Here is a 25,498-nt window from a genome sequence, read left to right as displayed (position 1 = left end):
CTGCCTCGGCTTCACTTTTCAGACCCTGAAGCTCAGTCAGTGTTTTATACAGTCAGTGGAACAGATATGAGAATGGCACACTTCCTAAAATATCAAACAATTCTTTTAAACACTGGCAGCACTAAAGAGTGAAGTTTCACCTGCTTCTTGAACTTCTTTCAGGACCAAATATTTGAATATGAAATGGAATCAGGATTTCCTGTGTTGAGATGGTAATTTGAATGCAGCCGGGGGCACTGAGTTGTGCTCCCATATTACAGCAGCTTACCTAGCAGTGTTTAACCTGGAACTGTCTGTGAGTAGACAAGCACCCATTTGACCGTGCGACACTAAAACTCTCCACTAAAACCGATTCACATCGAGTTCATTAAGGTGGAGCAGCAGCTGCCGCCGGTTCCCCACCCTGTCTATTCAATAGCAGGGGAAACACCGTTGAACGTAATACTGTATGAGTCCGCGGCTGATATTAACCCTTCACTACACTACCTGCCATTCATTAAGTCCCAGAAACACTTTCACCAGCACCTGTCGGGAGGAAAATGCTGTAAATCATGTTTATCACAAGCTGTTCCAAAAATATAAGAATTAAATGGTGCCAATTCAGACGTTACAACCTGGGTGTTTGCTGTAGGAAGTGTGCGTGACTGTATACGTGTGCGTGAGACATTAAAAAGGCATTTCAAACCCCAGCCAGCCGCAATCTTTCAAAACGCTTCACTGTAATTCTACCGTTTGCTAAAGCAATTTCTCAAATCAAGAGCGCGAAAAGATTGCAGCTTTTACAGTAGCAATTATATGAACTCCCACAGAGGTGGTGGTGACAGAAATCTTGGGTTATATAGGCCCAAATTAAAATAACCTGGGTCCTTAACCCAGAAGAAGTAAGGGTTAGAGTCCCAACGGCTGTGAAGACATGAAAGAAGAATGTCACTGTTGTCTCTGACGTTTCTCCTCTCTTTTCCCTCCCACTATTACTGAAGTTTATCTTTCTTCCTGTCTTTCATCACAGAGGTTATTAAACCCTTCGAGGGAGCTCCGCCACGTCTAATTACTCCAACGGTAAACAAAAGGAGCTCGGGTGGGGAGGGAGCGAGGAGAATGAGGGGGAGGAGGGAGGAGAGGAGAGGAGAGACATGAAAAAACACCACTGGCCGGGCGCCGTGTTATTATAATTCTTTAAGCGTTACTGTTAGCGTGGTCACTCTTTTAGCTGTGCAGCTAATGACTGGCTAGGCCTAATTACAGGCCGCCTGTGCTGTGCCGGGATGTGATATTCCTTCCCCGGATGGTTGTTAACTTCCCCCACAGCCAAAGCCCGACCCGACTCCCATTACCTCCCCGGCCCTCTTCGCCCCCAAAAAACCCCAAATTACCTTTAAAGGTGTCGCATTGTTCTTTTGGCAGAGTACACAGCAGCATTTTCCACTGCGCTCACATCAGACACACCCAGAGGGGGCGGAAGCATCATGCTGACAAAAATATTCATGCATCCAACTCACAACTCTAAATCCATGAAAAAATGTCAACTAAATTACCCAATTTGCCCAAGAAATAAGAAAACAAGACATTATTCTTACCATTCTGCAAAAATGTCTGTTTTTTCTGAGTGTAAAATGAAAAACAAAGATGATTTATTACACACATAATCACATCATTAACTCAAAACTGAAGCTGCGGAAATTTATTTGGCTCAAATTATCCTCTTTTGTCATCTGGAAGATATTTAATATCACATGTCCTTTTAAATCCAGCTCACCAAAATTGTGAAAATGAGAAAATAACAAGGTCCAAGGCCTCACAGGGAATACAGTGGGGAAAATAAAGTTTCATAGTTAAAAGGTTGTTTTTTTATCCAGCAGACTGAGAAAGGCATTGCCATTTTATGGCGAAGCACAGCAGTCAAACTTATGAAATCTAAATGAAAACTGGCAAATACGGTTCTCAACTCAGTGTCAATTCTACTTTAAACTGATAAAAAGGATGCAGTCAAATCAGCGCAGTGGTTAACCACACAGGTCAGGAGTGTACAATCTGGGCAGAGGAGGGAAACTATTTTTAGAACACACACAGAGCAAAGTAACTGCTGAATGTTTTTTAAAAAGCCTCTATGTGAAAGCCGGTGCTCACTAGGGCAATTAAAAACAAACACATTGCTGCCTTCCGGCCTTAGATCTCATGTTTTTTCAGAAAAAAAGTATCAGGGTGAATTATCGGTGAAATGCTCCTTTTAGCGGGAGCTGTGGTGGCCTGAACTGATGTACTGTAGCTCTGTGCCAGACACAAACTGGGGGACAACGTCCACATTTTGTTTCTCCCCATGAGCGCTCCACAAGACGGATGCTCTCCCCATCCATCCTGTCCTCCTCCCTGTCTCTGGAGTGAGTGATGCGGTATTGAAACCATATGCCCTCCTGAATTCCTCACGGATCCTCCCATCCCGTCCAATCCCAGCAGTCCTCTGCTGGCCGCGGACACTCGGCTGTCGCGAGGGGGGCCTCCCCGCTTCCTGTGCAGGATCTAAATATTTACACTCCCCGTCGTCCCAAGTGGCGAGGCGGAGAGGTCTTGATGTTTTGGGTTATGTAAAGTCCAATCCTCCAGGACGCATATTTAACAGATTGTCCTTGTTAGAGGAGATTTTTTAAGCAGATTCACCTCAGAGAAAGTTTTCTCATCCTCCTCATCTGGACAGACAAAAAAGGAGTCCACGTACCTTGTTCACAGTTTGCTTATAATAGGAAGCATTTAATGATTTCTTTGATTTTGAATTCATTCACATTTGATGAAAATATTCCTTCATATATTACAAAGGTACCAGAAAGGACATCCCTTACCAACATGCTACGCCACAGTGTAATCTTATGTGTGCACCTCAGCTCTCTGTTTCAGTATTGGACCTCAGTATCACAGCATCTTCAGGACATCTTGACTTAAAGTCTTCAGAAATCTCGAGCCAAAGACAGCTGGGCAGAAGAGAGCGCCGGTCTGGGGCCAAAACTGAACATGTGGTACACGCTAACTCTAACTTTAGCATAACAAATGATGAGTCTTTGTTCTCTGTTATGTCAGCCAAAGCTTTCATCTAATGCAATTACTGAAGAAAAGCCCTGCAGGATTTCAACTTACAACCTCTTGTGTTAACAGCGGCACGCTGTAACCCACTGAGAAAGAGAGGGAGAACAAACAGGAAGTAGAGCCAACAAATCTGAGCAAGGAGTCTTGAGAGAAGCAGCGAGAACAAACCCAACTTGTCCCGCAAATACTTCTGTATACCATGCAGATGGTAGAGCCATTAAACGGGGCAGCAGAAGTAGCAAAGCAGAGGTAAATCACTTCCCAGGTAGCCAGCCAAGGCAAGCTGCATGCAGTTGTGTGTCAGTGTCATGCGAGCCCACTTTGGCCCATATTTTGCCGGGTTTGTAGGGTGCAGACTTGAGCCGTTTTGGGCTGAAAATCAGCTCCGGTTAGCAGCACTCGTGCTAGCTTTGGACCACTGTCAACCCCTGGAATGAGCGCAAGTATACTTGGGCTGATTCTCGCAGGTCATTTATCACAAGTCTGACATAAGACCAGCAAGCAGGTGTGCCGAGCCTCAGCCGCTGTGGGGACAAACAGTTTTTGCTACCTGAGGCTGAGCAGATAGACAGCCATATGGTTTATTCTACAGTGTTTTACTCAGATTTACATATTTATATTTGTGGAATCAAGGTTAACAAGGGTTGAGGCTTATTTTTCTCATATTAATCGATTGTAGACTATACAAGTTGAACATTTTTTGACTGATATAAGTGATTTAATTGGATTCCTCTAAAAGTCCCTTATACAAGGAGGTGGAAAGCTTCTCTTAAGTGAAACTCTCGCCAAAATGCAACCTAGGGTCTTTTTGTGAATGTATCCGAGTCAAATGTTCGTTTAAAAGTATAATTACGACGAAAGAGGCACTTTTAAGATTGACCGAATTTTCCTAGTATCACCAGGGTCTCTACACATGAACTCGAACAGTGTTTCTGTACTCTAGTTTTGGAGTGGAATTTCTATCAGAAGATCTTCATTGACTGATTTTTACTGTCATAAATAAACTGAATAAACAAAGTGACCTAAAAGGAAAACAAAATTCATATTTGGCGGACCCTGCCATCTTTCTGCTCCTCTAACCGTACTCATGATCTTTTATTAAACCTGACTAAATGTTTTCAGTTGTCTAACCTAAAACACACTTTATCTGTTGTTTATTTGCCACAATCATAATCTTGAATCATAATCACCTAACCATAACTTGCTATTTTCTGAAAGCAAATATTAAAAAAAAAAAAAAACCTAACACATAAGAAAAGTCTGAATACATTAAGTCTTAGAAATATCATCAGCAACTGAAATATATACAGGTGGTTTCCTGCTGGAGACATTTTATTTACTGCTGCACACAATATGTAGCAGAGTCAAAGCTTTGAGCCGTAAAGGCTTAATATTAACACGATGCTTCATCTGTCAAATTAGCTGAGGATCAGCCTGATACTAACAGCAGGCCCGCTGAGCTCTAGCCTTATGTACCGCACTCCTCACACAATGAAGCCTCACAGGAGCAGCTTAGCTTTAAGTGCTATAAAGTCTGGCCAGAATTACACAGCAGGTGAAAGGTGGGCGGATTAGGGTTTGATTTAATTTGAAAAGCTTGCAGAGCTCATAACATCAGGCTTATACCTGCTCATTACATCATCTGCTGAGGAAGAAGAGAAGCGGGGAGGACTGGATGAGGAGGTTGAGGATGAGGTCACCTGTCAAGACGAATTTGCCGTCTGCGTCCTAAATCATTGAATATTCACTGGGCCACTATTTTTTGTCTCGCGTTTTACAACTGGAATTTTAAACTCCTGTCTCTTCTATACTTTGTCCCCAACACCGCCCATTTATCTCATAGCCTTTGCTCTTTTTAGCTATAGCCTCAAGTCAAATCCCCCATTTAAAAAACAAAACAAAAAAAACACCATATTCCCTCAAGATGCAGGTTTCAGGATACACCTCACTACACCAAATCTTTACATAGAAACCACAGTGAAAACAGATCTTGGACATCATCCCTGGGCGAGGATTTTCAACTGATCAGAGCTGATTAGCGAAAGGTCCGGGTGAGGTCAGGACCAATTTATCAAGGGTCTCAAAGAAAGAATACTTCAAACACATGCTCTCCATCCACTGATCTCAACAGGTTACACATCAGTTACGCATAGTGAGGGTTTGTCTGAGGTCAGCTGTGTGTCTGATTGTGTTCATGGTTGTGTTGTTTGATTAGGTCAGTTGAGGTTCAGTGTTTGTGTAGCAGACATCAGACTGACCTGCTGGGCCTAAGCCTCTGGAACCGTCCTGTGGTTGTGTGGATCGGTTGCGGTTCTGCTGGCGACGTTTTCCACCAGTGGAGCGGGAGGTGCGGATATGTACTTCGCTGACTTTGAAGAACGCCACCATGAAAGGCTGCTTCTCCAGCGCACCGTCACGTCCTACGAGACCCGCATCCCTGGAGCTGATGCTCTGCCCTGTTTCAGAAGACACAGAACTTATAAACTGCACAATGGCTTAGTTGATTTGCACAAGTTGCCTTGATTACACTCAACAGTCAGTTATATTTATTCATATAAAGTATTTTAACATATATATAATTTAATCTCTTACCACTGCTGGTCTCCACGCTGACCTGCAGGCCCAGGTTGTGCACCGGGCTCATCACCCACAGGTTGCTGCTGGCGGTGATGTCGAACTCCAGCCAGCCCTCCTCAGCTGCCCACAGCCTGCGAGACTCCAGCAGGAACAGGTCTGCCTCTCTGGAAGAACATGAGAGATGATCGTGGACAATTATTTTTTTGTGACATAGCCAAATCATTTTTGGGTACATTTTTGCAACATGATACCCTCCTGTAGGACAGAAGTAAGCTAATTTTATTAAGCCTAGCATCTCAGCATTAACTGTAAAAGACCAGACAAGATCAAAAGTCAAAACAATCAAAGTTAAAAATGTAATAATTAGTGGCAATTTACTTTTATTAATCACAGCCGTTAGTGAGTGGATATTAACGTGACTTCCAGCACAAAAAATAAATTGCACAGAGCCCCTTTACTAGTTATCCTAGGTGACCTTTAAGGGTCAAAATAGCCAAGCTAGTTAGTGAGCCTGTTGGCTTTTTTTTCCCCCCAAAGTAAAAAGTTTGCAGCTTGCATTTTCAGGGGACTATCAAACTGTCCATTAGTCATTAAAAGACTGTGAAACTACACACAGCCTACAGTGTCACTATTAAATGTAGTGTGTTTAGTTAGCTGGATAGATAAAGTCCACAGAACACAGAGAGACAGACTAATATGGGTAAGCTTCTAAGAGGGAATATGACAGATAAGTAGCAAAGTACACAACATACACAGAGAGGAAGATAAATGACGAGCAGATGATGCACATAGCCAACATTTGAAAATGGAGAGAAAAATGCGGGAAATGTAGACATTTTTATGTTATCTAGTGTGCTTGATGCTGATAAATGTGCTATGTATAGCCGTTTAAAAAGATGAATCATTCAGACTGCAGCATAAAATACAGGCATATACGGTGCAGCGTTGTTCTAGCTCAGAACACCAGAGGACTGATCTACCTCTTAAAAAAACCAAGGGAAACACAAGAGTGTTGGTTTGTATCAGGGTAACAGAATCATAACAGAATGACAGAAAGATGGATAGCTGCACTTAACAGAAAATGCTGGGATACAGTGTATTGTACTCCGCTGTAGCGCTGACCATACAGTCTACCTCTCTGAGGGACAGGAAAAAAGGACGGAATTAAATCCTTGGTATCAGGCTACAGGCATGTTAATATCATTTACAATACTTTGTGTGAATGAAATCAGGCTGCAAAATGGAAGAATGTGTCAAACGGAGGGAAGAGAAAGACCACCATTATACAACTGTTGACTAATGATTGAAAAGAGAACGGAGGAGCTGTAAGGAAAAGACTGAGTGTGAGTGATAAGAGGGCCTGTCCTCCCACTGTCCCATTACAGTAGTAATAACACAGCGTCGGGTCTGTCCGACCCTCCTCCACAGCCGACATCAAAGCCTCACAATCATCCAGGTGTTCGGAGAATGCCCCTGCAGTCATGCATCGGCAGCCCCTCTTTATTGGTCATTAATGAGAGTGTTTCTGACAGCTTCCGTATGAGCCGCGACTCCTTGTTTTCCCTCATGCACACACACTCCACCCCACTGCTAGGTTCACACGTTTGTCACAGCGTGGGCCGGTGTACCAATGTTTCCGCCTCATCGCCACGGTCGCTGTTCGGCCGACGATGGACGGCAGGGGGTCCATCAGAGAGCCGCCTGCAGGGGCGAAGGCTACCAAGACCCTACTGTAAAACTTCTTATTGACTGACTGCTTAAATGAACTGGAATAATAAGGTCAAAGGTGAAGGTTGTGTTTTTTTGCTACAATAAATCTCCTTTATAAGTCTTGTCAGTGAGTGTAGTTAAAAATGAAACGCAAGGTGGGAGAGTGCAGCTCACAGCTGGCCTGGCTGTTTCAGGTGCTTTCATCTTGTAAACTGCTGAAAAGGTGCATTTGTGAAATTGGAAAAGCAATATGTAAGACAAACATCTGGAGGGAAAGAATACAGAGAAGGGGGATCTAAATGCCGATGTGCCTAATCAAAATTCGAAGAATCAGAATCATGGCAATAATAATGCAAGCAATAACTGAGATACTTGTAAAAGGAATAACGGCCATAAAAATCATCTGCTCAGGTAAAGTACTATAGCTGCTGAATGGGTTTTAATCAGTAAAACCAGCCGTTGCAGCAACCTGCCCCTCTTCAACACGATGTCAGGCCTGCCACATTTTTGCCATTGTCACCTCTTACATTCCTTGCCTGCTGTTAGCGAAACCACCCCAATCAAATGAGAAGTACAAAGGGTGTCAGGCTAATTAAGCGCTCTATCATTACAGCTTCAAGTCAAAACAGGAGTCGAGGGTTTTTACAGGAAGGAGGGGCGCGAGAAAGTTAATAGGCTCCCTGCTGATTGGGCGATTACAAAAGGGTAAAGTTTCTGTAAAAGGCGGAAAACGGGCCAAACAACAACAAAGCAATTGTCTCATACAAACTTTCTGACCTTACACATGCTCGATGTTGCGTAGAGGTTCCTGATGTTGTGCCATAAAATTTACCCCCACAAGGCATAAACACAGCGCGAGCAGATATTCTCCACCTGAGAGCACACCGTCCGGGCTGTAATTTTCTTCAAGGTAAAAAACCTGTCCTACAATAACACAGAAATTGGAGATATATGGACCCTTTAATCTCCAAATATCTCCAAAAATAAAAGGCTTTACCACCAGGCCGGACAGCACAAACCACCCATTGTAGGGATACAGGAATGCAGCAAATAAGTAGCTCTTGATACCCTTAGAAACCCTTTGACAGACAGAAAAATATACTTTGCCAACATCTATAACTAACGCTCTTATACTTTCTCAATCCGTGGACCTCAAAGTGGATCAGCTTCAGCTTTGGACTGTAGTCTGAGAACATTTGGTGTTAGAGACCTCACCTCAAGGTGTTTTGTTACTTGATGATATTCCACACACAATAACATATTAATGAAACTTACTTCAGTGTTAAACGAAACATACTGGGCGACATAAGATGTTAGCTTAAAAATGTATATCAGAAACTTCTCTTCATGTTCTCACTGGGCGGGCTTGAGTAAACACAAATATCATTCAGAAATCTGACTGGATGTTTATCTGCCCCTGCCGACGTAATGTAAATGTTTGGCATGTATTAGCTGCACTCATTTGGGGGGCAGGAGGATTTTGAAGCTGTGCTATTTCTGAAAGACGTGGTTTTGCTTGATTTTACAATATAAACACGGCAAAGGCCGGGACTCTGTGTAACACAGAGGGAGCATGATAGGGAGAATAAATGGGGGAGGGAACTTTTTTCTAATCATAACTTTACCTTTTTGTTTCAAGAAGAGGTCAATTGAGCTGCTGCTTGCTGTTTTCAGGAACACCCTATCTCTTGCCGAATTGTTGATTCCCAGTACAACCTAAGCGCAACCCCTCCGCAAACTTACCTCATCCAGCCAAGGGCGGATTAATGCACACACGTGTTGCGTGGCCAAGCTCTGTTCAAATCCACAGAACTTTATTTTAGATTCCATTCAATGTGCCAAAGCTTAGTAAGACACCAAACATGTCAGGCTGAATTACAGAGAAATGTGTTTGAAATGATGTTCACGAAAAAAATGTTAAAAACGTGATGCACAAGGCTGGGATACACTTGTTTTTGCCACAGATTCTGACTCATGATGTCACTATAATCTGTAAGTGGAGGTGGAAATGAGCTAAATTGTTAGTTTTCTGGTGGGATAACAAGCAAGTCGCAGTCATGTCCAAGCATGTTCATCGCCTGGAAACAGTTTCTGTTGTTATTTATGCACCTAGAATAATTTCTGTGTTTGGTTGTTTGTTCTCACTTTACAGCGTTCTGCTAAATTCTGTTTATGCATCATCACTACGTTTTCTTAATTTCCACCACCATGGAGGTTATGCCCCATTTGTTCGAGAAACTTGGATGGAGGATGGGTCTGGGCCTCGAGTAAAATCCATTAGCTTTTGGTTTCAGACGCAGGAATTTCTTCTCACCTTCTCTAACAGTGTGTGACATTTTCTTTTATTTCTCAGGGACTAATGCATGAAAAAACAGGATAACCATTGTAGACTGCAGTGCGCTGAGTTCTAAGGGCCACCATCCTTTATCAGGATAAACTTAGAGCATTAGCATTTGTTGTCTTTTTTTCTGCTATTGAAATTAACTTGAAAGTTTGCATAAATCATGTGTTGGAAAGTGTGCATGTAGAAATACAGATAATGCTGTGATTAAATACCTTGATGTTTGATATATAAGATCTAATCATATATTTGACATTACACAGGAAAGAATTCAGTTTTAATCATGCTCTCTCAGGTCAGATCATTTAACTCAAGCAGTAGTGAGAGATCTGACCTGTGTGTAAGTGTGTTTAAGTGTGTGTTACCTATCAGGGTGCTCCTTGACCACCTGGTAGACTTTGAGTAGGAAGGTGTCGTTGCGGAAGGCACGGCTCACACACTCCTTGTAGAGGCGAAACTCTGCTGCGGTGACGGCCTCGCCCTCTGGGATCTGTGAGAGGTTGAACTTAAACTCCTTGTGGTGACGCCGCTGTGGAGAGAGCTCCCTGTCGTACTCCACTGTGGGACACACACAAACACACACATATAAGATAGGATCATGAAATTATGCACACACACAAAAAAAAAAAAATAGAATAAAAAAATCACAGCATAAACTTAAATGTTGGCATTTAGGTTTTCTACTCGTCATCAGAAGAAATCATGAGTTTACATGACTTGTACTTAGCACATCAATTACTTCTCACCTATATTATTTCTCTACAGGCAGCATTGCTTGTTTTAACCTTTCCTCCTAGCCTTTTCTATAAATAGGATCAAACTGCATGTGTAAATATATACAGACACTGTGCAGACGTCAACCAGAGAAGCCTTTAAAACAATCACACGTGATTTATACTCAAGGTCTAATAGGTTTCGTGGCCTCCAGTTTCCCTAAATAATCCCCTGTTATCTTCAGTCCGAAGCAAAAGCCCATGATTCTTTCAGCGGCAGTAAATGTAGAGATATTCTGCGACCACTTCTGACGCCGTGAAATGACAAAAACCAACAAATGTGCTCCCTTCTATGCTTTTAAGTGCAATATGCACCATAATGACTACGTGCTCTCTGGGGATTTGGTTCCTGTCTCAGCTAGAGGTTTTGCTCCCACAGCAAAGAGCCTGCAGAGTCACTTTGTCGATGGTCACATAGAGTGAGAAGAGGGAAATGAATAAAGAGGGGCATGTCGAGTGCAATTAGAAGGTCGGGTACAAAAATATCCGCGCAGACATAAACGCTACATGCTAAGCCTCAAATATGCGCTGTATTCTGCAAAAACACACACAAAAAAAAACTGGTGACATAGATGCCCAAGAGCCCAAAGCTCACATCGACACACTCCTACTATTCTTCAGCCATCAAATTCTCACTCACTTAAATAGTTTATCATATGCTGCACATACAGTGAACACATACTATATCATCATCTCCACTCAGGGCAGTGAGGTTCGACAGGCTGCGGTGTCACCACCACAGACTGTAAGTGCAGACCCACTGGGAACCAGAGCTGGATGTATACAACTGCCGGCAGTCGGCCCAAACATACAACATCGTGAAGTTGCCTTTATCTGTCCTCTACTACTCCTAATCCTGCTGCTCTGGCCCAACAGATTTTAGTTAAATGAATAGTTCGATATTTTTGGAAATACTCGCATTTGCTTTTCAGACGAGAACAGAGAAGACTGATACCGCTCTTGTGTGTGTGAGCTGAATATAAAACTGGAGATAGCAGTTGGTTGCCTTAGCTTAGTATTACAACTGGAAAAGTGAAAATTCTCGGATTCCATCTTCTTAAATGTGAATACTTAATGAATATCTTTGGATTGTAACAACAGGACATTTAAGGCTGTGTCTTGGACTTTGGGGAACACTGATTGACATATTTTTTTTACCATTTTCTGGCATTTTACAGACCAAACAACTAATCAATTAACTGGGGACATTTTCAGCAGTTCGACATTTAACATAAAAGTTAGTTGCAGCGCTAGAAGAAATAGTTACAACAAATTATAACTTTAAAAGTGAGGTAATATGGAGACATTTTCTGTCTTCTAGAAACATAAGGTCTTCCTCCTGCCAACATTAACTCACAAGACAACACATGGCTTCATTATTAACGCGTGTCCAGAAGCTTCAGACTGTTTATATTTGACAGTCATTTTTGAAGCCAATATTTTAAAAATTTTATTCAAATAAATATTTTCTTTTATTTCATTCTCAAGATTCATTTGGGCACTTTTACAGCCCACAGCTAAGGTAAGAAGAATTTATTTTTGTACCCGAGCCAGGCTTGTTAAAACTTTCTGGTAATTTTATGATGTAGGGACCCACCCAAAGTGGTCCAATGACACATTTTGTTCCCCGAGTCATAGCCGAAGAGAAAATTGTGTTGATGTGAGAACACTGGAACCAATCAGACTCTCCCAAAAGTGCCAGCCCCACCTTGTACCCACACCCAGGAAGGTCAAAGCTCCCCTCATCCCCAGACATTTCCAAGTTACATGAACGCTCAACCTAAGTAGGAAACTGAGCAGAAAACGCGAGGAGGGGAGGCGTGTCTTTGTAGCTTCACTGCATTTCTGAGGGGAATCAGTGGAGTCCAATCCTGAGGCGGACTGCAGGGACTTGGTCAAAACAAATTACAATAATTGAAGCCTCTCAGCTGAAGTGTGAGCCAGTTGTGCCTCTCTTCACTCACAACACTTTCCACTGAAGCAAAGGAAACCACCTATAAAGAATGAGATGTTATTCCCATCAGCCTCACTGTGACTTTTATCACATGTGACACTGACCATTTCATCATCGTAGTTCGTAAACTACCCACACACACAGATGTCGCAGTAACTCTGTGTGATAACGGGTCCGGTCTTGTGTTGAAGGGTAGATAGATCATCTCAGCTTGTGTGTGTCTGTGTGTGGAGGACTTAAGCAAGAGGTCATGGTACTCTAAATGACTTTACAACACTCCCTTCAACAGCTCTGGGCTTAAAGACAGACAGCTTGAAATCTTATATTCCCTATTTAAGAATCAACTGACGTTTTGGCAAGAAGGCTCTTTGATAAACTGTCCGTAGGTGGTGAGAAGGTCAGGGAGAGTTTCATATGTATCAAATATTTATTACAACTGCTGCAATGCACTGCATGTTAAATGCACAAAATATCAGCCACCTGGCTGTTCAGAACGGCCGAGCATGTTTGGGAGACTGCGCTGCCAAGCCAAGCATCATACCAATCAAAGGTAAATCTTTATCGGATTTCCCATTGCGTGGGTTTATTGGAAGGAGTGTGGAGAGTTCACAGAGAGGACTGGGATAAACCACCTGTTTCTCTGATTTTGGGAACGTTAACACAACATTCAAAGATGGTTATTCCTGTGCTAGCCTTGTGGTTACACCAGACACACTGAAATTGCACCTAAATGAGATATTTTCATTGTGTTACATATTTGTAGTGGTTAATAAGCAAACGACTAGATACAAACAGTACATAACTTTTCAATTGATCAGCCAGAATGTATTCATCTTAAAATGTGCACTCCACCAAAGTACATACCAAGGTCATATTACTTGCAGGGCTGTAACTAATATTTATTTTCATTATCAATTAATCTGCTGATTATTTCTCACAGTTCATTGATTTATTACTTGAGCATTGTTAGTTTTTGAGAAAGCGACCCAGATGATATCATAGTGATGTCACCAGGGTTATGTGATTATGGGCTTGAAGATTAAAATTTGTTATCAGGAAAAACATGTGTTACAGACTGGAGGGTGTGGGGTATGAAAGACATACCAAGCCAGGAGGGTCTAACGATACTATACTATTGGTTGCATTATGGGAAATGTAGGATTGAGAAATTGTGGATGAGCTGAAACGAGAAGAGTTGAAAGTAGCAATTGAGACCGCTAACTTATTAGGAACTCAATTCAGATGGCTGTTTTCTTATAAGCTTACATACAATCAGACTTCCTTTTGAAACCGGGGGAGCCATTCCCTGCTGCCCGTAAGACAGAATGCAGTATTTTTTAGGCACGACTGCATTGGCTTCACCTGAAAGCTCCATCAGCTATTATAAAGTCTATGAGTAGCAGCACTCGTGAGCTGACTTGATTAGTTGGTAGCTGGTAATACAATGTGAACGCAGCTTCAGCACTGACATCTATACAGACCTTTTTAAAGATTTTCAAGACAGTCACAAACACAAAAACTGGAAGTTGTTCAGTATAGCCCTGATCTTCCATTAAGCAACAACGCCGCTAGAATTCAAGTGTCAAATCTTGTCAAATCTTCTGAAAAATGCCATAACACCTACTACATCACACAAGGGATGCAAAAGAGTATCAGGCCAAGGAGAAAAGTATATCCACTGATTTCATTAGGCTTTAATGAAATCTGCAGGACACATTTCTTTTAGACATCTATTTTCCTCCCATCCAAACAAAATTCTCAAGGCGCCCCTGAGCTCACTGAAAAACTCACTAGTCCAAATCAAACTTTGTTTTCTATCTCAGACAGGAGAGTTATTTCAGTAGTGATCAGATGAAGACAAACAATTAAAACAAAGTATGAAGACAGCCACAGTCTCACGTTAACGTACGTTTTATCACCATAGTCCTCTGCGTTAGGGACTCTGGAGCCACTGCGTTAGTGGCTAAGTAGCATTCCAGCTGCCTCCCCACCTTCTCAGCTTGAAATTCAATTGAAATCCACAGAGGTTTCGCATCTAAAATCAAAGGGAAGTCTTCACACAGTGCGTACAGGGAGTGTAACCTCTGCACTAATCTACCATGACGTGAGCTTTGAGACAGGAATACACAGAAGGGAAAAGGGATTTAGATTTGGATGATTCAGAGAGGAATTTACTCAGAGTGATTCTAAAGATGTGAAAAGACTGATTATATCAGTGACCTGGTGCAGACAGTGCTTAATGGTAACCGCAGGAAAAAAAGTGTTTATGTGTCACATGTGTGTCATTGCTAATCTGTAGGTGTATTTATGGCTTTATTTTATTACCACACTCTCATCGTTGGTCACCAGTTCATGAGAAAATTCCCCACTTTCACCGGAACAGTTGACTATATTCTCTTTCATTCTCACTGACCACACAGACGCAGCCATGGTTAACCAGAAGACCTGACAATAGTGGGAAATTTCTGTGATGATTCACCAACATAAACACTGATTTCATCTGCTACAAGAAACAGAAAGACGCAAGAGACAGAAAGAGAAAGAAAAGGAGGAGATTGATCTAGGAGAGGAGAGGAGAATGATCGTCAATGACTGCTTGAAGGGTGATAAAAGGTTGAGAAAGACAGATAGCATTCGGGGGTAAAATATTAAAAGCAAGAAAAATAGAACAGAGTAAAGACAGATGATACACAGAGGAAGTTTGAAAGAAAAGTGTTGAAAGAAAGAAGTAAAGAGAAACAGGAAGAGGAAGAAATGATAAAAGAGCGGGAAATGGATTAAGGATTTTTTTGGAAGGGAAGAAAGTATTTTGCAGATGATGCATCAAATCGGATAACCTGAATGGAAACAGCAATACAGCCCCCAAAAAAGCCTCATTTGTATAGTAAATAAAAAAGTTTGTGTCTTTTAAAATAACACAGGTGGAGAAAATGACCGTGTGAGCGGTGGATGAGATGACAACACCAGACGGAGGAAGACAGTCGGTTGTCACAGAAGGGAAGATCGAGAGACCAAAGGGACAAAAGTCTGGAGTCTAGGACGCCATGAAAGGAGGAGAGATGGAGACGGTTAGTGACAGAAAGAGAGTGAGACGGACGCTTTGCAGATCCACTTGGACGCTTTGATAGGAGCTGTTCTCTCGTTTCCACCTGCGCAACATCTGGCGCCGCTGTCCTCTCCCTGCTGCTGGAGGTATTATGGCAACCCACACACACACACACACACACACACACACACACAGAAGCACACTTTGCCATCACTTGTATGCATATGGCTCTTATATTCACAGCCTGAGAGGTAATCAGTATATATATATATACATATATATATATATATATATATATATATATATATATATATATATATATATATATATATATATATATATATATATATATATATATATATATATACATATATATATATATATATATATGCACACACACATATTCATATATTTCATATTCATCAAGATTGTGAGACATTTTTCTAACTTTTTGTTAGTTTTTCAGGGAAGAATGCATGATGATGACAAACATCGGGCTTATTTAGGTGCTGTGTGTCTATGGTAAGTGCAAAAACCAGCTGTCGGGCCTTGGCGATGGTATGCGCTCTACTGAGTGCCATCCTAGTTAACTCTGCCAAGAAGGTTATGTTTCCCTCATGTCCATTGATTAGTTGGTTAGTTGGTCAGTTTGTTAACAGGACTAAACAAATACAACTGAAAGGATTTCCCAGGGGATGTTCTTGGCCCAAATTAGACCACATTAACTTTTGGTGTGGATCCAGATAAAGGGATGAATTTAGGATCTATTTTCTTACTTTCTTGATATCAAAAGACAGGGTGTTTTTCAAAAAAAATTTCAAAATTTCTCAGGGAATAATGCATGGATCTGCTCAATATCTTATTAAATACTCTGAATTCTGAACAATATATAATTTTACTGATATTATATAAAACAAATATTAAACAGTCTATGCATAAGAATAAAAGTTATAGAAACCAGCTTTGGAAGAAGTGAAGTCACACAGACAGACACTGAAGTGTGGCTGCCTTATAAAAAACTGCATGCCCCTTTAAGAAGCAGAGGAAGGAAAAAGGGAAAAGGTGCTGAAAGAAAGACGAGTGAGTGAAACTCTAAGCCAGAGGTCTGTCTGTGCAGGGGGAGGCGGACGGATGAGCACACAAACAGGCGGACAAGATAGAAGAAGAGACGAAAAATAATCTGACAGTGATTGATCACCAAAACCCTCTGGAGTGAAAAATTAAGAATGTATTAAAATGAACTGAACGAATGTATTAAAACATATTGAAATGTTTGTGAGGATGAAATCACAAATTTGGAAGGTATGATGGAAAAGTACCTGAGGAGAGGTAAGGAGAGAGAGAGGGATGAAATCTATAAGTAGAAGGAAGGAAGACAGACACATTTAAAGGTAAACAGGGAATGAACTAGTTGGGAGGAGGAGTGTTCTTCGATGCGCAGCAGAAAAAGCAGGACTGTGCAGGAAAGGGCCTGGGGTGGTTGACTTGTCTGTGGTCAGTGGTCAGCGCTTTTCGCTCAAACTCCTGACGGTGTCCAGCCAATCCCCCGGAGGGACAGCTGGCCGACAGCCGCCTGCATCAAATCCCTCCTGCTCTCCCTCACACGTCCCGCAGCCGCAGAGCAAAACAACCGGCAGCCACCTTCCCTCACCGAAATACTCCTTCGCCCTTCATCAACACTCAGCTGGTAAAATTAACTGAAGGGAACATCACGGACGGTTTTCTCAAAGGGTAATTATGTTGTCAGATATCTATCCATTTTAAAGAGGGGATTATTGGAAGCTTTTAGCCTCAAAGCTAGAGGAGTAATTAACTTTTCCATCGTGGCATTGAGGCTTGTGCAAGGAACCACTGGAATAGACATGTGACAGTTTCTAGTCCACAGTCATTTACAGACTAGATTCTTAATCATCAATCAAGTGCATCTTCACAAAGTATCCTCGCACTAGCATATTTGCCAATGTCACTGTTGTTGACTGTGCTGTAGTATCCAGAGCTGCAACACAGATAGCAGAGAAAAGAGCACCTGTGACCCAGATACTCGAGTCTTAAGAGAGCTCTTACTAGATCTGTCAGTGAGATCTTAAGTACCAATCTGAGGACAGGCAGATAGATTTGGTCCATACTGAAATTTAAACAGATCTTCTCCAACCTCGTACAGTTGCAGACATGTAAAACACACAAAGGATGATCCCTCCACCTCAGTCAGTAGCAGCACACCTGATCCTCATTTATGCAGGAGTGTCCCGACTTTTAACGCTTTCTATTGCTGCGCTTGTTGTAATTCACCCCATGAAACTCCCAGTTTAATAGTGACACAAATCAAATGGATGTTTCTCAGTTTCTGTGTGGGATACGTGTTGTGGTACCTGGCAACCCAACCCTCAGGCAGAAGTAAGCACACACAAGCGACCCTGCCTGACGTGGGTCTTTCATGTCACTGTGTTCACTCAAGCCCTCCACTCTGCTCTGTTAAGTGCTGAAAATTGCCGCAACAGATACGCTTCCAACTACCACTCAACTTCACCTTTACTGACATTTATTGACATCCTGTCTCACTTGTCATCTTTTCTGCAGACTAGGGCTGCACGGTAAAAAAATGACAGTGCAATATTTTGGATTTCAGCGATATGTATTGAAATATAGAAAAAAATTCACTTGGATAACTTAACCTGTGAATAGCTCTGCTTGGAATAACTAATCATTCTAAAATTATTGGAGAAAGGGGAGTGTATTTTATTAATCAACCAAAGCAGACCATGCTTTGTTGATAAGTATAATATCCTTGGATAGCAATAACATTATGTTAAGATTGAGGAGACATGCTACAAGGCCTCTATAATTTCAATGGGCGTAAATCATGAGGCGCAGAATCCCTTAATAAGGACAAAATTCATGAGATTATTTTAAGCACCACACAACTCTGGGTTTACTCTGCCTCTTCCTCTTCCTCCCAACAGGAAAGGGTGGATGTTGACATTTAATTTGTAAGACAGGTACAGTTTAAGTATGATTTAAAAGACAACTTCATGCTCTGGCTTACTGTCCTTGCAGCAGGCAATGTTTGGTTTTTAGGCTTTCCACTCACTGTCTTCTGGAAGAAATAGGATGATTGCCGTCAGAACCGCTGACCTTGTTGAACTAACATGGGAACAAGAAGCCAGTGTAGCTGAGAAACAAGCGCAGCTTTTCTCTGCAGCACGGCAAAGATTCCAGTATCTTCTCAATAACTGAGCTCTGTGGGGCTTGTATGCATAGAGCATGCCAAAACTGAATCCCTGAGACCCTCATAAAAATCTCTGCTTTCTAATTAAATCTGTAATTTACTGTTTCCTCTGACCCATAATGCATCACACTGAAAAAGAGGCTATGGGAAGGGTGAAAAAAAAAGAAAATGAATGAGAGAATGGAAAAGACATTTTCACAAACAACCTTCGATTACATTTTTACACATCAAGAACCTGTCAACGTTGTTAAAGACGCTGTGGATGGCTAAACCGATAAAAAATGTTCTGGACGTCGAAGGCATGAGAAGAATCCATCTGTGTTTACATAATTACAGCCCATAATCTCTCTGGTTTCTCTCTCAGACTTGATGGTTTCTGAGGATAAGTCAGATATGTCCATATCTTCCATTGATCATTAATTCCTCCAAAGTCCCATCTAATTAACCGTTTGGCCCGTCAGATTGACTTTTGCTGGAAACTTTTTAAAGCTGATACAATCACGACTCCTCAGACTCACTGCCACTATTTCATTCAAAAAGAAAAACATCTCATTAAGTGGAAATCTTGATGCTGTAAACACTTTTCTCTCTGAAGAGGCTCGAGACAAATTTCGTGCTTCAAACTCTTTAACCTTTGGCATCGATGCAGCGTGGAAAGATAAAACACAGAGACAGCTGTTGATTTTTGCAAAGCAGATGGATACTGGCAGCTTACATCGCACACCCACACATACACACACCGTCACACACGCACACAGCAGTGGTGTGAGCTGCCTAAGGTGTTGCCACTATGCTTGGCTGCCACCAGGAGCTCTTTCCGCCTTCTGCTGAGTGTTTTGGCTCTTTGTAGTCAGGCAGCTGGCAGGGCAGCTCCTGGGGTCGAGGTACAGACGAAGGGGCTGGAGGTCCGCTGGGAGTCATCATTAACTTTGAGCAACACTGTGTGTGTGTGAGTCTTTGGAGACCCATCCTGTGCTCTGATCTTCTCCCCTGACCCAGCATCAAAGCAGACACACTGAGCGCCACAGGACCAGCCAAGGGCCACTGGAAAGAGCGAGAGTTTATGTCCGGAGCATGTAAGCACGCACACACGCACACACACACACACACACACACACACACACACACACACACACACACACACACACACACACACACACACACACACACACACACACACACACACACACACACACCTTTCAGACCTTTACACGCATCCACGCAGGGGTAGTTACATGCATATGGACGCTGACATGCACACACGTACAGATGTAAGCGTCAAAGCGAAGAATTAAAACACACACAGGACCTCACACATGTGAGAAAAAAAAAGAGGACGGAGGGGCTTACACCAACATTCCCACACACACGGTGATGCACACACACACAGTCCCAGAGGTCAGTGGTGTGAGAAGTCATTGCCAAGGCAGCAGCATCAGTCCATAGCGAAGATATGAAGCAGTGAGCCCAGCCCTTTTGCAGACTGTCAAGCCCCATAAGTAAACACAGAGCAGCAGCCCACAGCTTTACTCTCAGTGTCAAGCAGAAATCACTACAGCGATTTTAGCACGTTCATAATTACTGTTCTGTGTTCCTGACAGACAGCTGAGAAACAGCCCCAAGAATTGTGTTTGATACTCAGCAGGCCAGACTCTTGTAAAGTTATTCAATATTTCAAGTGTAAGTAACAACGTGAAACAATCTTACATAAATAAATGTCAGTCTTGCCACAAAAACAGTAATTCATTGCACAGCTGCCTCATGAAGGTTTTTATGTGTACTGCTCCAAACAGCTTGTGCTGGGTGTCTTTCACTGGGGAATTCTTCTGTGTTTTCAAGAAAGGTTTGAAAAGTGCAGAAAAAAGGAGCCTGGGACAATAGTTAGCTTGACCAAAACCTTCATTATCATCACCATCATCACCAGGTGATCTTTGGGAAATGCAGTTCAGAAGCATTAAAGCAAAAAGATGTTATCTTGATTGGTGATTTGATTACAATTAAATTAGAGAAACCTCTCGAATTTAACATTTTTATACTAATTTGAGCCATTTTCAGTGTTCATAAACTTGTTCCTCATTCTGAACGGGCAAGTAAATCAAGTATGACACGACTTGTGCAATGTCAGGGGCAACAGGCCTTTCTCATAAAGACCTTTTTATATGTCATAGTGGGTAAAGCACACTTGTAAATAATAATATGAAAATATTGATGGCTGAATCCCATTTTCTGCTCAGGTTTCTGGGTTCTGCTATTGTGTATGTTGGCTCACAGTCACACTGTCATGGCTTCTGAGCACCAGGCCATCACTAATGACTGCTTTTCCTGCAATGACAAGTTGAAATAGGTCTAAAGTAAATAAAGATGGTGGACGGCTGTGATAGGGGTGGTGCTCGGGGGATTAAGCTGTCAGATCTATTACTATTTGGAGTCATTTCTCCGGCACTTGCTTCACACAATGTCTTTTACAAAAAAATGCAAAGATGACAAAATGTGCAATTAGCACGAGCAACCATGGTTTCAGTTGTTAACTTCTGACTGAGCTACATATCCACCTAGAATACTACAACAAGTCAAAGCAATACATTAAATTGTATAGTAAGATTTGCAATGTTACAGTCTCCTCATAGGTTGCACATGAATGCATTTTCATGTTCGATGGGAGCTTTAATGTAATGATTTTTCCATTATGGCACAATATACATTTCTAGACATTTGCGCCCCAATTAATTACTTATATAGATTCAATTGCTCAACCAATGTTTTTCCTCTTACTTTAGATTATATCAAATTATTGATAGCAGTGTAGCACCATTTTAATGATGATGACAAGAAATCATCAACAAAAAGTAAAACCACCAGCCAATAGCTGCAAAGTACCTCAAAACGTGTACCTCACTTTATATACAGGATGTTATGAATGATTTCCCGATCTGTTTAACCAAAAGCAAATCCATCCAGTATGTAAACTATAGCATTATAAGGTTCAGCCTATGCCACAAATCTGAAGAAATTCCTTCAAGGACCCTTCGAGATATTGCGTTCACCAGAACGGGATGCATAGACAACCTGAAAACATTCTGTTTTCATCCACTGCTGCCGCTAAAGCTGAGGCATAACAATATAAGATAATATCTAAATCTTATCTAAAATTCAAAATTTTTATCAATGAACATGATCCATTTCATTGGAATCTGTGTGAGCTGAATGCCGAGTTAGCTCTTGTGAAGTGTGAACTTGCACAACACTGTACAGCCCTTCCTGAGAGGCTGACAATTTCGCCTGCTTTTCCCTCTCTTTCACACACACACACACACACACACACACACACACACACACACACACACACACACACACACACACACACACACACAAACTCATCAATGGCCTGGATATCCAGCCTGCTCTTCTTCCATTACCTCCCACAGGTTACAGTACATAATGATCTCACTGGACAGGCATCCCCAGGAACAAAGGCCCCATTTGAACCATATAATCACATTTTTCTACAGCCATCATCCTCCATATAATCCTTGAAAAACCATTTGGGTTTGTCTACCCATCCAAAACCATGACACACAATGTCAGTCGTACTGTTCCAGGACACACACAAAGTAACACACATCCAGAGTTAGTACGAGTATTTGGTTTTTTGTTCCCTCCACCCCAAGCTCTATCACCACTGCACTGCATTCCATACAAGATGATAAAATGAAGTCTGGACACACATCTATCTTATGTCGTTTTGAGATTTCTAGCTAGTCCGCAACATGTGTGGGTTTTTGTGTGTGTATGTGTGTACCTAAGCCCGAGGGCTGGTGGATAATTTGCTCTAATTGCCCCTCTACTGGGGCTTTGCTAACAGATAGATATCCAAGGTATGGCTGTTGGACTGTGTAGTATCAGTATTTTCCATCGACAGACTGACAGCTGAGTGGTAGCAGTCATCAGCTCTCTGTTGAGTCTCCAGTTGGCCTCCAGATAGCTGGATGTGTCATACCTGTGTGTCAATAGGAGATTTTATTCCATCTCTACAAGCGCCATTACCAAGGATTAAGATGTGGATCCACTGCAGGGGGCATTTAAACAGCAAGGGTATGTGAATGTTTGTGTTTTTCTGGTCTTGCTATGCCCCTGTTCCAACACAGAAATGCAGTCTACCATAATGGTAACATGATGTAAGTTAACGTAACATAAGGGAAGGGAAGTGGCTTGACGTGACCTAATTTTGGCTCCATATTTTTGGTACATTATCATCAAAGACTACTGCTGCAAACACCATTTACTAACACATCTGAAACTAGAATGGCACCCAGTAGAGAACATAGGTGAAAACAAAACCTCCTTGGTGATGGTAATAACAACCAATTGTAAAATATGCATGTTCAACGACAAAATTCAAGACCTGATACAGGCAACCGGGGTAAAAGAGTGCTTGAACCAGCTGTAAAACGTGCACCAAGGGACGTCAAAGTATTTGCAAAAATCCGAGAAGCACTGAATAACAAATTACTGCAAGGAAAATACTTCAAACATGAAAAAAAGATTACCGTACCCAAACATCAAGGTCAACAACAGGCACAGCTGAGCAAAACCACAAAATAAAAGTCTGTCTTCCATCTGCGATGTTTGAGGTTACTGTCATCTTGTATTTCCAAAGTGTCTCTGTTGAGAACACAACAAACAATGGAATTGCAAAAATGACAAAACCTCACAAATTTGTGAAAGTTCAGGTTATGGGAACTCGCAAGTTGTCACATTTTTGCAGCTGAAAGCGTTTTAAAAATTACCCAGTTTTTCTGAGGAATGATATTTGGGCTTAGTGGTTTAAATTAGATTAGATCCGCTGTATGAGTTGAGGTTCAGTGTTTGAGTTAAGCTTCAAGGGCACCGGTTTACACAAGCAATTTTGTAAGCATTGCTCACAGATCATCACGGCAGCATTGTGTTTCACAAACCCGTGTTTCTTACAAATTTGCAAGTCCTGCAGGGCTCTTGCATATGAATGGACGGGCCGCATCCAGGAAATTTCTGTTTTAATTAGTAAAATATGACGAGATTTCATTGTGCAATTGCAGATGGATTTTTTTCGCAAAGTTGGTGAGGGCTGAGTTTGGAGATAAGGATGAGAGACCTCACAGGATTCACAAGACAAATGTGTGTGTAGGGAGGAGCCTTGCACACATTCAACCTTTACACCCATGTCTGTAATCAATCTTTACACAACATTTGTGTCTGTTTGAACACTTAAAGGTCTAAATGGCCACAGAGAAAAGCTTATTGACATTAATGGCCAGTTGCGATTTCCCCCAGAAGCCCCTGTAAAAACAAGCGTTCGTTTCATTGGACACCAATTGGAGCCAATGAGCTGTCAACAAAAGACGGTGCAACATCTTTTTCACATTTATAAGGAAATTCCATGAAATCAGGACATAAATGAGCTGGAAAAGAAACAACGCAGAAAATATTTCTTTCCACTTTATGGGATGTTAATAAAAATGTAATTCTACAGCAGAACAGCTGTCACAACAGCCTCTGGTCAGACTAATGGTGGCCCTCACTTTGCTTCAAGTTGCATCTGCGGTCTTCACACAAGGTTCTCGTGGACGGAAGGGCCAGACGACTTCTCAAATCCTCAGTGGTGGGAAGAGAACTACAAAGACGGCACAAATCAAAGTTCACCAGGGGATATAATTAGTTATTTCTACTCTTTACAATCCTTCAGAGAAGAACAAAAGTAAGGATTAGTCCTGCCACTTTGGTCACGGCATGGCTTTGAGTTACAAAATGAGACGACTGAGTGGCTTCCTATAGGGATAATAGTGCAAGATTTCTGCTGGAGTTTGGTGTGTGAGTCTATTGTGTTTCTCCTCTGACATCTTGTTCTCTTTGGAGGCCCATTTGGCAGAAACACTACTGGCTGTTTCGTTTACACATGTACAAGAAAATAAACGCAACCAAACACTGCAGTCATAAACAAAAACCAGCGACACCAAAACACTTCACGGTCTAACGTATGTGACTAACAACAACAGTCTTAAACCAGAATCATTAATCTCGCGGTACGCTGCACACTAAATGATACACGGTTTAGAGTTGGTCAGGATTTGTCCTTTGGTTGCCATAGGATACGGGGGGAAAACATTTGGGCGGCCAGCGCAGGAGGGTTCGTCTGGGTCGATGATTGTCTGCTGTAAAATGGAAGCTGCTGCAAATATATCAGCAGGTTTTGAAAATAAAAAAAGGGATTTTTGACAGTTGCTTGGTCTCAAAATGAAATCCCCAAATGTAGGACAACAGGTATACCCGTAATAGTTTTCAAAGATGTGATTAAAGTCAGTATTTATTGGGGAAATCAGTGACCATGACATACTGGGGGTCTGATCATTTGAAAAAAAGAAACCTCTGATCGTTTTCCTTCTTCCTTCTCCGTCCTTGATGATCGGCTTCGTTTCTTCCGCGATTTATGTGACAGAGGACGGCTACGTACTTGCTCTCCTCTCTGAGTCATGACCACAGACCCACTCAGGAACGCTCTCTTTCAGAGATCTGCCACCATTCAGCGCTAAGTGAATATTCCGTAAAGGTGTACTCCTGTGGTTTTTGATGGGGAGTCCATTTTGAGCAAAACAAAACATGTCTGTGGGCCAATACAGGGTTGATGGTTGTCAATTCTCTTTTATTTTCCTGTCAGGCTTTTGTGGGAATAAATCTGATCACACAGGCATGTGTCTGAGCGGGTGCTAATCTTGGTAGGTATAGTGTGTAGACTGCGTGTTCAGGGGTAGTTCTCTGTGTC

At 41.9% G+C, this 25,498-nt stretch overlaps 1 protein-coding gene across 2 annotated transcripts in view; it reads right to left on the bottom strand.

Annotated features, from left to right (window-relative positions):
* bmp6 (bone morphogenetic protein 6) overlaps positions 1–25,498 on the bottom strand; it is a 50,513-nt gene that overhangs the window by 10,040 nt on the left and 14,975 nt on the right. For both annotated transcript variants that reach the window (XM_037078828.1, XM_037078827.1), the window contains 3 exons: positions 10,069–10,261; positions 5,668–5,816; positions 5,334–5,531 (listed from right to left, as the gene is read on the bottom strand). In XM_037078828.1, coding sequence (XP_036934723.1) covers positions 5,334–5,531; positions 5,668–5,816; positions 10,069–10,261 — 540 coding nt within the window. The remainder of the gene's footprint in view (positions 1–5,333; positions 5,532–5,667; positions 5,817–10,068; positions 10,262–25,498) is intronic.

This window comes from Acanthopagrus latus, chromosome 19 (genome assembly GCF_904848185.1).
Source record: "Acanthopagrus latus isolate v.2019 chromosome 19, fAcaLat1.1, whole genome shotgun sequence".
Lineage (NCBI taxonomy): Eukaryota > Metazoa > Chordata > Actinopteri > Spariformes > Sparidae > Acanthopagrus > Acanthopagrus latus.
Note: the sequence above shows the minus strand (reverse complement) of the source record. Positions and strands in the feature narration are given on the sequence as shown.